The sequence below is a fragment of the Acipenser ruthenus genome, chromosome 9 (genome assembly GCF_902713425.1).
Source record: "Acipenser ruthenus chromosome 9, fAciRut3.2 maternal haplotype, whole genome shotgun sequence".
Classification (NCBI taxonomy): domain Eukaryota; kingdom Metazoa; phylum Chordata; class Actinopteri; order Acipenseriformes; family Acipenseridae; genus Acipenser; species Acipenser ruthenus.
This window is the reverse complement of record NC_081197.1, coordinates 46,717,293-46,728,673: the sequence shown is the minus strand read 5'-3', so window position 1 is coordinate 46,728,673 and position 11,381 is coordinate 46,717,293. Positions and strand designations below refer to the sequence as shown.

The 11,381-nt window shown below is 35.9% G+C and overlaps 1 protein-coding gene across 2 annotated transcripts; it reads right to left on the bottom strand.

Annotated features, from left to right (window-relative positions):
• Positions 1-114: 114 nt before the first annotated feature.
• On the bottom strand, positions 115-10,361 carry LOC117405688 (histone-binding protein RBBP7). 2 transcript variants are annotated; one of them, XM_034008951.3, is made up of 12 exons: positions 10,153-10,361; positions 8,849-8,993; positions 8,303-8,448; positions 6,769-6,942; positions 6,474-6,589; positions 3,278-3,438; positions 2,869-2,995; positions 2,422-2,499; positions 2,218-2,294; positions 1,279-1,336; positions 1,087-1,197; positions 115-802 (listed from the first exon to the last, which is right to left on the bottom strand). In XM_034008951.3, the coding sequence occupies exons 1-12, from the start codon at positions 10,166-10,168 to the stop codon at positions 734-736; spliced, it is 1,278 nt and encodes a 425-aa protein (XP_033864842.1). In that variant the 5' UTR covers positions 10,169-10,361; the 3' UTR covers positions 115-733. The 2 variants fall into 2 exon arrangements, with proteins under 2 accessions (XP_033864842.1, XP_058886101.1); XM_059030118.1 differs by having other exon boundaries at positions 2,218-2,298; positions 2,423-2,499.
• Positions 10,362-11,381: the final 1,020 nt, after the last annotated feature.

Genomic DNA, 11,381 nt, shown 5'->3' with positions numbered 1-11,381 from the left:
ACGATGCAGGACAACTAAGCCATTTGTTAAGCTCATTGAAAAACAAGCTTGAATCATGGTCTAACCAGACACTTGTGTTCCTATACAGCAAAACAAAAATTCATCAATAGAAGATTTTTAAAAGTTGTTACAAAATGTTTTATTACATCTTTATAATGTATTCTGAACAAAATGAACATGTGTTCAAAGGAAGCAATATGTTAACACATGCTGATCATGCACACTGACAACTCACCTTAATATTATAAAACATAATATTTGATACACAAAAAAGGGGCAGTTTATAAAATGTTTCGTACTTATGTTTCTTCCAGCATTATATGTGGGTCTTGTCCAACTGCAAAAACATACAATCTGTCCACACGCTTGATTCAGTATGTTGTGAATTTCACTGAAATACCACCTCAAAGGCCTCAACCCCCATGTCCCCAAAAAAGTGATTCAAGAACCATAAACGGCATCGTCTGCAATAATTGGCAATTTCTACAGTATCAAACTGTTGTGATAAAAAAATAACATTAAAACATTACACTACGAGATACAAATAACTATACAAGAATGTGTTGCTGGAGAAAGCAAGTATTCTAATAAGCTGAATGCTGAAAAAAAAAAAAAAAAAAGCTCAGTGAACAGAATGGAACCATGGGAAAAGTTAACTACCAAAGGAAGGTCTCAAGGATTGGTTCTGTTTGTTTTCTCCACTTTCTTATACAGCCATGCTGGGGCATCTCCATTAAGATCCTTGTCCTTCCAGTTCAGAAGCCGGAGTGTCTGGCTCTTCATCATTATAAATATTCTCAGCCTAGACAAAGCAAAATAATTGGTCATTTCAGTTATTACACACACATTTATCTATACTACTGATGCAAAGGGGTTATACCTTTTCCCAAAATGATATCACAAATCAGTGATCTTGTTAAAATATGTTGCATTACGATGACAAGTTGGAATTGTTAAAAAATGTGCCTCTTGTGCAGTTTTGGCAAGAGAACTGCAAAGCAAAGTTACAGGACAAGCACGTGTTTCATGATGAATCAGTGCACACATTTTCTTGAAAACATTAATCTAAACTGCATCAGCACTTACCATCTGCCACACCTGCATGATGTTGTCCTCTGATACAGAGCAGATTACCCAGGGTTCATTGGGGTTCCAGGAGAAGTCCGATATCTTGGCAGTGTGTCCTCCGTGAATAAACTAGAAAAGATAAACCAAAAACTGGTAGCTTTTAAGTACACTTACAATGTCAAAACTGTTACTATATAAATCAAAACTTACCAGGAGCTCAGGAGGGCCATCTTCTGCATCCTCTGCTGACTGTTCCTCTCCAATTTTACTAGAAACAGAACCAGTTGACAGTTAATGCATTTTTGTACCCACCCCCGAATAACCCCCTACTTATGCCACACTGGAGGCATCAGAAACTGACCACTCCAGAGGAAAAATGGGTTAGTAGCTTTTGTAGGCAAAAATATATATTATTATTATTATTTAGTCATGTAGCAGATAGCAGCAAAAGTTAGGATTCTTTGCGCACACATTTTCTGGCCTCTTATAAGACACAGTAATAGTCGTGTGCACATGACTGATGTCCCCCAATGCCATTTTAAATTAGGTATACTTCAAGTATACCCCTCCGATTGACTGAACAGACTTGGAATTCAATAAGTAGAGGTTTATGAGTTTTTAACCTCCGACCAGTACAGTAGACACACCCATTCATATTTTGGATTCTGTAGCTCTTGCACCATTCTAAACTTTTTCTACATTACTTGCTGAACTCCACTGTGACTCTTTAGGAAAATCATTTCTTCTGACAAACTAATTTATATAAGGTATTTATGTGCATAAGTAGTACTTAACATTCAGATACAAAAGTCACAACTAAATCCTGATCATGCTGGAAACAAGTGAACAGGTGCATGTCAGCAGTTAACTAAACAAAATAAACCACTGTTGAACAACTATGTGACATTTATTAAAAACACAGCAATAAAAAACACAAGCATGTTAGTTACATACTATAGAATTAATAAGCTTGGAAATTCAAACAAGCATGTCAGGCAGCCCAGGCAGTTTTTAGTCCTACAAAATTAAGGCATTTTATATTTATACACACACACTTCATGGTTTCTAGTTATGCTGAGATATATGGACTTCTCTACGCATTCTTAAATCTTAGTGTAACAGGACAATATTTTGTATTTATTTTCACACCTCAAGTCCCACACATTGAGTCTTCTATCGGTGCCACTTGAAGCCAGAATGGTTTCGTTATGAGGCGACCATTGTACCTGCCAAAAAAGTCAGTAGATTCACTGTCAGTGCAATAAAGCAAGGTCCAACTTACACACAGAACTGTAAAAATGGTTCGACTTTATAAATCCTCAGGACAAGTGAAAACTTTATATTGAGATTTACCTGGAAAATTTCATCCTTGTGAGATTCAAAAGAATGAAGTTTCAGTTTAAGGTTTCTAAGATCCCAAAGAGCCACCGTCTGCCAACAGAAATAGACATGTTAGAATCTGCACAGAGACGAGACCAGCCCCTTCATATCGTTCATCATTGAAGGTACAGACAAGGTTATGTCAGCAGTGTAAGCTTTGACTCTGGGCCTCCCCGACTGAAAAGCATCCCGGAAAGAGATCATAACACAGGTTTCGGCAGCAGGATGGTATTGCACTATTCTATAAATTTCATTAAAGGCTCTACATGAGACAGAAAAAAAATAAGCATAATTTTATATTGTTTCAGGACAGTTTTCTTTTTTACCACAACTTTCTTGAAAAGCTGTAAATAAGTTCATCCATTTTTCACAGTATCAGAAACTTCAAGAGATACATTTATGTAAAGAATTTGTATGAACCTTATCGGCTGATCCGGTTGCTAGTATAAACTCGCTGTAGGGGTTGAAGGACAAACAGTTGACCTCAGCTGTGTGGGCATCCACAGAGTGACTGGGCTTAGATGTGTTGTTCGACCTGGTGTCCCAGCTGGAAGAGATGCACAACTGTGGTCACTTAATATTCTCTAGATTAAAAAGGTTAGTATCTTCAAAACAACATATTTCAGAATGCCAACAACTGCCCTGAACCCATCACTCAACAGATCAGTAAGCTTGTTGGGAGGAAAATGATTTGTGCTGAACACAAACAGTACATACAATTAAATGCTTCAGAGACTGAAATAATTAAACAGTTGAATTTCCATGTCTCCATCAAAAGATATTAGTAAGATACGTGTTGCTCCCACTCAACGTATATCTATGAACTTACATCATGAGTTTCTGATCATCAGCAACGGAACCAAATAAGGATTCATGAAGCAGGTGCCAAGAGACGTCCTCCACTACAGCAGTGTGGCCAGTGAAGATGGTCTTGGCATCCACGATTTTACCCTCTTTTGGTCCTGCACCTATATCCCACAGGCATATTGTCTGGGGAAGCAAACAAGAGTTGTATTTAATATCAAGGCATTCATATAACTGTTTAAATTATATTTTCTGCTTTACATTACAGATACATACAAAGTATTGTGAACATCACACATCTAAAAAATAAAACCTGGACCATTAGCACTTCTTACTAAAATTTGTAAAATAAATAAAATCAGAACCCTAAAAATGCCCAAGCCAAGTTTCAGCCAAACAGGTCACATGGTTTCAAGATGTAGAATTCAATAGCTCAATCAGACATCAAATCAAAGCACTGTGGGGGGGGGGGGGGGGGCCTTAGGTCGGCCATTTATTGCACCTAATTACCCACACACTAAACAACAATAAACTAAATTAACCTTTTCCTACACACAAGTAAGTATAAATATATTTTTTAGTATATAGAAAACATTCTTTCCCAGCAATATTAAAGTTTGCTAAACACACTGGTAATCAATCTGCACATTCCTTACTTTATGGACCCTGCTAAATATGCTATACATTTCTTTCTCTGCAATCACTGTCATTTCACAGGGAAATAGGCCTAAGTTATAACTTTTACTTACACAACACAAATATACGGAACTTATAAAATAGCAAAACGCCAGTGATTCACTTGCAATCAGTTGCAATGCATTGCACATAAAGACGATAAATAGTAACCAAACACAATTTAACAACCGTCTTATTTTCCTCTTCTCTATTCACCCATTAATAGGTTAAACATTTGCATTACTTTAAACCACATAGAAACTTATATTAATAAAGTGCATTTATCATAGTTTTGTGTCTTCACACACGCAAGAGCAAGAAAGTAGACAAGACAAATAAGAGAGAAAGCCAAAAACATTAAACACAGTTTACATGTAATATAAGCATAGCAGCGCCTTGCATTAAACATAAACATATATTTTTATTAAGCTAATAACTTCATCTTTATAAAACACAGCAGTCTTTGGTGATCCAGGAATTTAATAATTAATCCCCTGCACACACTCTCCAACCAGTCGATAATTCATTCAGTGATCGCTAGTTCTTTTAGCTTAAAACAATCAGACCAAAGTTCCTTGTTGTACCTCATCAAAGTCAAATATTATAATCCCAAGTGCAACTAAAAAGTTCAGCACAACGCAACCAGGTAATTCCCAAAAATATGCAGAATAATAAATAGAACAGCGTTCTTTCCAACCACGTTTAGAAACCCTAGTCTGTTTTTCGTCAGCTTTCTTCATTTCAGCTACCGCTCGCAACTCATCCACAGCAAACTCCAAACGCGGCAAGGAAATCCATATACTCCCAAAAAACACTGGAGCTTATCCAATTTGCTAATTTTAACTTCTGCAATATTCAAAAATGGATCACAAAACAAACAAAAAGAAAACAAAAATCTGCTCATGCACGCTGCCATGACAGTTCAAAAGTTTTCTCTGTCTCTCCCTCTCTTCTGTGACTGACTCTCAGTGTATCTGTGACTTTCTGTGTCAGTGTCCTACTCCCTGCTGCTCACAAGCCAATATAAAAATCTAAAGGGACAGAATATAATGGGCACAATTACCAATCGTCACAACATAACTTCTGTCTTATCAGAGTTTAACTGTAAAAAAATGTTTGGGACATCCACTGCACATACATAATGCATTCAGTTAAGGCTGATACAGCCAGAGCAGGGTTACAGAAGAGTTGTGCACATCTGCACAATGTGCGCCGAAGGTTTTATCATGACCCAAAGATTTTCTTCCAGCTAGGATTCAAAAGAGGGCGAATTTACTGGCTCAGGGGTTTTGAACTGGGAGTACGCAGGGAGACTTAGAAATGCAAAAATAAAAATTAAAGTAAAAGAAAATAATGATCTTAAACTGATTTTTTAACTGTGTTATATTATCTCTAAACCACTGCGCATAAATATTTCATTTTTGATTAGCAGCTCAAAGTTTACAGTCTAACTATAGTTTCAAAATTATCATACATTTGTATGCATGTGTGATTTTGATTGAATGGGTTTCCACCGATAGGCGTGGTTGCATTTTAGTAACAACAGCGACTGGTTGAATTGTTTTTCGGTGTTGGATAGAGTACATCCAGACTAAACGGTGTATCGTTTCTCAAGTCAAAAATGTACACATTTCTTACTTGCAAAAAAAAAAAAAAAAAAAAAAAGGAAGGAAGAAAACACAAGAGTCTACAGAAAGAACAAAGTGACAGAAAGTTATACAGAGTCCCTTTGGATCATTTTCATGACTGGCTTGAATAAAAGATTTATCATTGATAGAAGGTTACTATAAGTGTCTACTACCATATCAGTTGACAGTATAATAACGCTCATGGTTTAGCTGATAGCACAGAGAGGAAATCAGTAAATTCGGTCACAAAAGGTAGGTTGGATTTGGGTGGATAACCAAAAAATTACACAATCACAGGTAATTGACCCTTTAAGTTAAAGTTAGTGCTAATGATTTAAAAGAAGAATCATTTTCAATTACATTTTGTTTAACATTGTAATTGGAACAATGAATGGAAGACAGTATCCCACACCACCTCACAGGACGTGCCTTCTGAAAAATTGTATAATTAGGGAGCAGAGCCTCTATCAGAGACACCCTTTCACCAGCATGTAACCGGGTTCCTGTTAAGAATTGTTTTTAAAAATCTAGTTTGTGATTTTCAATGAACTAGAGGTTCATTAGTGGATGTTTGCTGGAACAAGATTGAGTACGTAAGTTGTTCGATTCGGCTGGGAGAGTTTGAACTGATAAAAACGGGGATACGATTATTTAAGACGACCCATTGCGTTTTCTTACAACCAGAGATTTGATTTCATAACCTATTTGTTGAACCTTTTAAAAATCTCCCTTCCCCCATTTCTAGTTTAAAGCACAAGTTAGGACCTCTGCTACATCTCTACCCTGGGGGAGGACAGTAAATATCAGACCAGTCTTAGCATAGATTTGGGTTATTTTTTTAAAATCCCATTTGAATTTCCTGAATTAAATCGATGTTTCATGACGCTGCCAAGAGATAGTCCCTAATCAGATACTTACATGGTCATCAGAAGCACTGAGAAGATTTCCGCTGAGGTTTGGATTCCAAGAAAGCCCATAGCCTTCTTTCTGGTGGCCTCGCAACCGTAGATCTGGACTGCACTCTCCACTGGGGTCTAGTTTTGGCAAAACGAGGAAACAATGATCAATGGAACGTGCTTCAGTGTTGTGTTAGCTGTGATTATTCCAAGGCTAACAATCATATTTTATATTTTGATGGATTGTTATGGAGCACGTACTATTAAAGCTGAACAGAAAATCTAGAGAAATAATTTCACTAGCTGTTTCCACTTACCTGGTTTGGAGGGGTGTTTAGTGTAGTCAAAGACAAGCACATCTGAAGTTGGCGTCTTTGTTGCAATAATACAGGGGTTTTGTGGCATGTATCTGGCCCGATTCACTTCTCCCTCGTGGTTGATTTTAATTTCAATTTCTATTTTTCCACTCACTGATCCAAATCCTCCAAATTCTATAGAAAAAAAAACAATACTGAAGGAAGACAGTTCTCGTCAAGTCTACCAAGATACAGCAAGAAAAGGGTCTTGTGTGCATAGATACATCTTTTTAGAATCTATCCAATTTTCATTTACTATAATGTGTCTTTAGCATGATTTGCACAGGTCTAAAAATCAGGTGTCCTCAGAGTTGGTCAAAAGCAGAGGAAATCAAAAACGTCCCATTAGTTTTCAACAAGGAAAGTGTGTAAATTCAAAATGAAATGCGATGTGGCGAGAGAAGGCACTTTTTTGTGCGTGATTTGTAAACTATGAACCGGGTGTAAATAACTAATTTTGTTGTACCTTCTTTTCCAAAGGCTAGAATAACCATTTTGTCTCTTGAGTGATATGTATTTTCATACATTACCTTCAAATACACCGTTCTAAGCATCCATTTTTTAAGAGTCGACAATTATGTTTTGTATTTTCACACTGCCTCAATTTAGTTATGCCCAATTGTTGCATTTTACTGAACTGTAGAATCTTATAAAAATAAAATATAAATACATACATACATAAATAAATAAATAAATAAATAAATAAATAATTGGAGGACGTCTGAGAAAATGATCTGTGATAAAAATAAATTGACGGTTCACACAGGACTACATTTTACCAATGTCAGTAAAAATTCCAAATCCACCTGTTTATGTGGTGATTTTTCATCTTGTGCGAATCTGGCTTTTGGAAACTGTGAGACCAAATTACTGGCATTACATATATTAAGTAAGATTTACTTTGTTAGCTCTATGTACTTTAAAATAGATATAATTATCATTGTCTTTCAACAGAATGCCCATTGTCCCCAGCTTTCAGAACACTTGATCATGTCAGTTCATATCTGTACCCCTAAATCAAAGGGGATAATTCATATTACCTCAGAAGAGACGGATTTCATGATACAAGCCTTCTATAACATGAGCTCACTCCAATATTAGTTGTTAGCTGTGTGCCTTCACTGACTGAACCCTGATGGTGCCAAAGCTTTCTCTTAGACTGCATCAGAGTGGAGTAATTCTTACCTGCTGATATTAGAGGGGGATAAAAACAAATACATTTTAAAGCGGTACTGAAAAGTAAAAAGGTCAGATTTATATTACAGTAACTGATGTCTGTGCTATGAAACTGATAATTCAATGTTTTAGATACACTGCATGTTACTCCCCTTACAATTAGATTTTCAGAAAACAAGCTGTCCTCCCTTAAAAGGATGAATTAAAAGGTTATTTCATTTTCTTCTTAATAGTTAAATGACTTTCCTCACATCTTGGCTAAAAAAAATAAATAATCTTTTCTTCAAAGCTGCCTTTGAATCGTCATTTTAAAACTCACCTCCTTTTTCACTGTCGTAGTGGGAAGCGTCAAACTGGGCATCATCATTGGGGATCTGAACGCTGGCAATTACCAGATGGTTCTGTTCGTCCGAGGTGTGAGTGCCCAACACCAGCCTGTGAACAGCATAGTCCTTTCCCTCCGGTCTGGAAAAACACAAATCACGACAAGGCCCAAGTTAGGCTAAAAACAGCAAACATGCCTGTTGAAAACAAAGAATACACAAGCTGAATAAGTATTTCTCCAAATACTAAAAAGCTTTACAGAAAGATAAATCAAAGGATTTAAAAATCAGTGTCTTACAGCAGAAAAATAAATAAAAATGCCCTGCTCATATATATGGTGTGGTATGTGTAAAACAATCAATATACAACACACAAAAAATACATACACAGTTATGATATATGTGCACATAGAGACTACCATGAACATTGGCACAGTTCAATATTACTAGATGAGCTTTTAGTCCACTGCACACATTGAGACATATACATTAATGATGCAATCTAGTAAGAGGTGTGATATGGTGTGTCTAGAACTGGGTACCTGGTCACATCTGGAAGCCACTGCACTGTGAGACTTGGCCATTCCAGTGCATGTGTCATCACCAAGTCATAAAGGAAAGGGGTGTTCTTCTTCCAGATCTTGTATTCTTCATTGATAACTCGTTCTTCCACAGCATCGTCATAAACTGGGAAGACAAGAGGAGGTACTTGTCAGCCAGCATTGAAAAAAAGGGTGTCAATAGCTTAAAGTTTAAACTGTGTCTAAAAGTATAAACTGTATCCATATACACATAAAAATAAAGATGCTGGTCTCAGTGTGTTTACAGTGCATTGTTATTTGTTTAATATTTAGTACTTAGCAAGAGCCCCTTTTTTCAGATTGCTGTCAAATGGGTTTATCCAGCACTGCAGAACATACCTTTTAAGCACAGCAAAGTATACATATACCTAAATAAACAAATACATTCCAAACTTTCGTTGCTTTCTGGTGTTAGGAGTGTCTTCCATAGAATAGTTACCAATTATACAAACAGTATTTAAAACTGAGCGAACAGGATATCACAATAAACCAAATCTGAGTCATCAAATGTGGTCTTCCGGTCATTAACCACTTTACAGTATGTAAAATAATTTCTTGACTTTGTCAAAAGCAAGTCCATGAACAAGTTTGGTACTGTGTGTGTCCAATCTAGTAAAGAGCACCAGACGTACGGGAGATGCTCCACCCATGACCTGTTCAAAATGTTCCTGTCAGGTTTTTTTTGTTTGTTTGTTTTGTTTTTTTTCTAGACGCAGTACAAGCAAATATAGATCTTTGTTACATAGCATTTCAAGAAGCCGGCCTCAGATCCGACTGCGTAAGATCATTCTTGGTAATGGGTTGGCGAGTCTGTTGTCAATAACAAGGAACACGTTTCTTACGCAGAGCGGAAACAAAATAATGTATTATAGTCTCAATTAATAACAATACTAACAGTAATATACTGCATACGCGATCCCGGAAATACGGCTTATCTGGCTAAAAAATAATGTGTCACCGACTCTCATGTCGCTCAGAATTACATTTGTCCCGCTCTGTGTGGAACTAAACAAACCTGGCTTCAGTCAACATACAGTTCAGTTCCTAAGAAACCTATATAAACTGGAGGCATCTTTATTTGTTATTTTACTACGGCTCATTACAAAGTGTTTATTTGTACCTCGCTACCTGTGGCCTGCTATAGAGGTGATTATTTTAGCGCCAGGGCAGCCGCACGATGTTATAATGTTGTTTTCTTGAAACAAAACCACCCAGCTATGCTGAAACAAGGAATGCTCAATGTAGGAAATCATGCTTTACTTTACCTTCTTTCTCCGCCATTTTGCTTACTTGCAGTAAAATATGATTATTATTTGAAGAAACAAATAAACGCCAATGTTTCGCGTTCAATTTTTTTCAAAACCAATGTTAATATATACAACCCCTCTTCTCCTCGACTACTGTTTCAACCCGCGCCTCCGACTCAAGAGACAATGCGGCTGCGCGCGTACACAGCACATGCGTACACAGCAAGAAAGTACCATAGATATCAGATACGCTAACAATCTTAATTACATTCAGTTTACATTTCACAAACCCGAATAATAGCTTTGCGGTTTGCAGAGGTAGACATTATTGTATGTAATCACACAAAAGGAAACCTGTATTCTGAATCACAGTGAAACTCACGTAGGTTAGAGCCGCGACACAGAGTACAGTATTTGTTAAATGTAAACATTATGAAAAATACTGCCCCTCAGTAATTTTGTTTAATATTTTTAAATGTATTGTGAATGTGAACACTCTGCAATCTTTCAAGCACAGATATTGTTAATACTGAAAATTATGCTTTATAAAATATGTAGTAATTTTCTTTTTTTTTACCTCTGTCCTAAAAACTGATCATAACTTGTTTATTATTATTATTATTATTATTATTATTATTATTATTATTATTATTATTATTATTATATAAATATTTAGTAGTAATACAATAAAATCAGGCAATAACAATATTAAAAGATTACAAATATCACAAATAATTCCAATAGTGAACAAGATAACAAATATAGGCCTACATATGTAGAACACACAAATACTATACTAGGGTCTTTAGAAAAAGAAAATCATAAAAATTAACTGTGTTTACATGTTTAGTGTCTAGATCGTGTAACGTGAAAACTCTTGCATAAAACGTACAAAGTTTGTGGGTATTTTTTATAGCATTGATTTATAAATATAACACTTCATCATTAAAATAAATAGATTTAAAATAAATTCCAACTCCCTTTGACTATCATTTTTATAGTAACATGTCTTACAGTTTTTCAGTTTAACTTAAATGGTTGTTTTAGTCATAATAAAGTTTTAAAAATGCACAAATATTAGTACAAGTACAAAATAGATGCATGAGGGAGTCTGAACCCTGCAAAGGAGCCGCTTGGATTAAAATTAGAATAACTGTATAAGTGAGAATTAACTAGACACATTTTGTGTAAGATTTTAAAATGAGTGTCTCTAACTTTATTTGAAATATAGAATTTGTCAGGAAGCT